We start from the raw sequence: 3,507 nt of genomic DNA on the forward strand, positions 1-3,507 counted from the left end.
ATCCAATAGCTGACTGTGAGCATCCACTTCTGTATTTGCCAGGCACTGGCATAGCCTCACACGAGACAGCTATATCAGGGTCCTTTCAGCAAAATCTTGCTGGCATATGCAATGGTGCCTGCCTGACGTCCTCTTTTGACCCCCACAGGTACTGCACTGACATGGCACGCATGCATACACGCAGGCAAAACGCTCATACACATCCAAAAATGAATAAAATAAATATTTTCAAAAGTGTTTTTGAAAGAAAAGCAGGGAACTAGAGGGATGAGAAAGGAGAGAGAAAGAACATTTAGATGGGCTCTTAGGGCTAATGAGATGCTCAGCAAGTAAAGATGCTTGTCTCTAAGCCTGAGCGATGCCATGAATTAGATGCTCGAGATCCACATGGTAGAAAGAGAGTCCTGGCTTCTAAAAGTTGTCTGAACTCAAGATTTGCCCCATGACACACGAACACACACACACACACACACACACACATTAAAATGTTTTCAAATGTTTGTGGTTCAGGTACTTGGTGGTGAGACTTGGGGCTCACTGACCAGGCCTGAATCAAAACAATATGGTGGAGAACAATTGAGGGCGATCTGCCGTCAGCATCTGGCCTCTGCATACACATGCACACAGGCACGCACGTACACAAATATGCACATGAAGACACTGAAGGACTTAGTCAGCAGCCATTCATTTGGAACCTGCTTCTGCTCTGTCTAGTACTATGGAAGGCACAGTATGGGAAGGAGGAGGCACAAATGATTGTGAGAAATGCACTAGGCCTGGGGATGGTCTCCAGCCTTCATAGGGAGGCTACATTTACCACCAGGCATAGCTACAAAACGATATAGTTTGGCTTCCTATCACTGTGGGGCATTGCGGGCTTCATACAGGAGTCTGAGCATGGAAGGGTGGTCTGACTTTATGGTCAGTGTAATTTTGTAGCAAGAAGCAAGGAAGCCACTCCAGGTATGGAGGACAGCATGAGAAAGGTAGGAAAGATCACAGAATGGGATGAGCTGATGTCTACCTCACTAGGACATTGCTGGATCTGAGCAGAAACAGGCACAAAGTTGGCTAAAGCCAAATTATGACGAGCTAGGAGCACCAGACAAATAAGGTATAGACAGTTTGCATGGCCCTGCTGTGGGGAATGACATAACCTGTGTATGTTTTAAAGATGTACCTCTATGAGAATCTGTTGGGGGACAGATTTATGCATTGCTCTCACATCTGTTGGGCATCCTGTTAAGATGCAGATTCTAGTTCAGCTGGTCTGAGGTAGGGCCAAAGGCTCAAGCCCAAGGTGATACTGATAATGTCCATCTGGAGAAGCCACCCAGTTTTCAGCTGAGTTTAGAAAGTAATGGCATAAAGACATGGGTATGTCCTGGCTGTGGGAAACTGTGTCCTTTGCAGTGGGGAGAAAAAAGAAGATGTAAGCCAGGCATGGTGGGCTATGCTGCCGTGCCTATCATTCTAGCTGAAGCAGGAGGATTGCAGTGAGTTCTGGGCCAGCTTGAGCTACACAGAGGGAACTTGAGTATGTCTGTGGTGAGATTATCTGGAACACTAGATCTGGCTGGAACACACCTGCCTCCATGGGTGTTTCTTTTGCCTGGTTAAGGTGGTCAGTGATTGAGACGTACTATTACAAGCCTGAGAACGCCTACCTCAGTTTCTCTTCTCTTCTTGGCTCCTCAGCAAACTTCTCCCAGTTTGCCTTCGAGTCTGTGGTGGCCATTGCCAATAGCCTGCACAACAGCAAGGACCTGAGGAAGGACCAACACGGGAGGAACTGCCTTCTGGCCTCCTACGTGCACTACGTGTTCCGGCTGCCAGAACTGCACAGGGATGCACCAAAGTCAGGTAGTGCTTCCTGGAGCAGGGGTAGAGATGGGGATGGAGATGGATATGGGGATGAGGGCAGGTATCAGCAGGGTACCACGTCAGACCACTGCCACAGGATTAAAGGTTCAGTTTTGGTTTTCAGAGTAAAACTTGTATATGTGCTGAAATTAAAAGTTTGTAGATGCTCACCCTCTCTTCCTCCATCCCTCCCTCTTTTTTATGTTGTACTTGCTATGTCTGCCTAGTTGGTAACTTCTCAGTGATTACCTCACTGCCAATTTGTGATCCACTTGAGGGTCTGCTTTAAAAGACGGCAAACTGTCAACTGTAAGATTCTAGAATAACAGCAAGGAAAACACGACCTATGCCACGTCAGTGACACCATTGAAAGTTCTTAAACTTTTCATCACATAAAATAGTCTTCATTCCCCTGAACTAAGTTAATAATAATCCATTTCGCTATTCTTCTTAGTTATTTACGTAGACCATAAACCACAATGCCTGGGTAGCCCGGTATATAAAAATATCATCAGTAGACTTTTAAAAATTCCACATCCAAATAAATGTGGCACCTTTTAAGTCTCTGCAGTCATAATTTACATAAATCCGTAGTTCCAGTCCAATTTTTAAACCAGAGTTGGACTTCCTTTGAAATATTGCATGTGCCCGTCCTCAAAAGATGACTCTGGGTGACTCAATTCTGAACAGCTTTCCTCCAAGACTTACAAGACTTGCGTCATTCAAATATTGAGCGCACAAAAATATTCGTGTTTCTCGTTTTCCTTGAGAATTCAGAAACTCTGGCAATTGGTGACAGACTAGTACCAAGTGTATGTCTCCAGTCCCGCCACAGCCCTCCCCACTCCCCTCCACCTCACACCCTGCCCGCTTCAGCCAACACTGCCTCTCTGCCCCTTCGAGCTGCAGAATACTGAGGCTTCTTCTCAAGGCCCCATCTTAGATTCACAATTCCCCACCATTCCTCCCTTAGTCGGTCTTGCTCGAGCTCTGTAACTGACTCTGTCCTGTCTGTTGACATGTCTCTGGCTGCTGGGGTACAGGTGGCCCCACCACCGTAGTCCCCGACCCCCGATACCACACATATGGACGCACATCTGCCGCTGCAGTGAGTTCAAAGCTGATGCAGGCCCGTGTGATGAGCAGCAGCAACCCAGACCTGACTGGGACACACTGTGCAGCCGATGAGGAAGTTAAGAACATCATGTCTTCAAAGGTAGGGAGGGGCATGACAAGCCCTGGGGTGGGGGAAGGAGGCACATGTACTCTTGTTTTGCTTCTTAGCTGATGTCTACTGTATGCACTTCTGGGTACAGCTTGATATTTTGATATGTAAGTATTTTGTATGTTGATCAGGTCAGGGTACTTAGGATGTTTAGCACCACATACATCCATCTTTCCTTGGTGGTTAGAAAGCTAACATGCTCTCTTTATAGGGATTTTGAAGTATTTGAGAAAGGGTTTTAACCATTGATGTTTGGTGTAGTACCGTATTAAACCACGGTGGGGCACTGTTCTCATATTTTTTCCTGCTTTCTTAGCACACTAAAGGAACTGTTGGTACCTGAATCTTTTTGTGTTGTTTTAACTTGGGTTTTATATATATATACATATATATATATATATATATATATATATATATAT

General features: G+C 45.6%; 1 protein-coding gene across 3 annotated transcripts in view; it reads left to right on the plus strand.

Annotated features, from left to right (window-relative positions):
- The window catches only part of Dock8 (dedicator of cytokinesis 8), a 203,828-nt gene that overhangs the window by 128,935 nt on the left and 71,386 nt on the right, over positions 1-3,507 (plus strand). For all 3 annotated transcript variants that reach the window (XM_021151299.2, XM_029472366.1, XM_029472365.1), the window contains 2 exons: positions 1,699-1,863; positions 2,907-3,079. In XM_021151299.2, the coding sequence (XP_021006958.1) occupies positions 1,699-1,863; positions 2,907-3,079 (338 nt within the window). The remainder of the gene's footprint in view (positions 1-1,698; positions 1,864-2,906; positions 3,080-3,507) is intronic.

The sequence above is a fragment of the Mus caroli genome, chromosome 19 (genome assembly GCF_900094665.2).
Source record: "Mus caroli chromosome 19, CAROLI_EIJ_v1.1, whole genome shotgun sequence".
Taxonomy (NCBI): domain Eukaryota; kingdom Metazoa; phylum Chordata; class Mammalia; order Rodentia; family Muridae; genus Mus; species Mus caroli.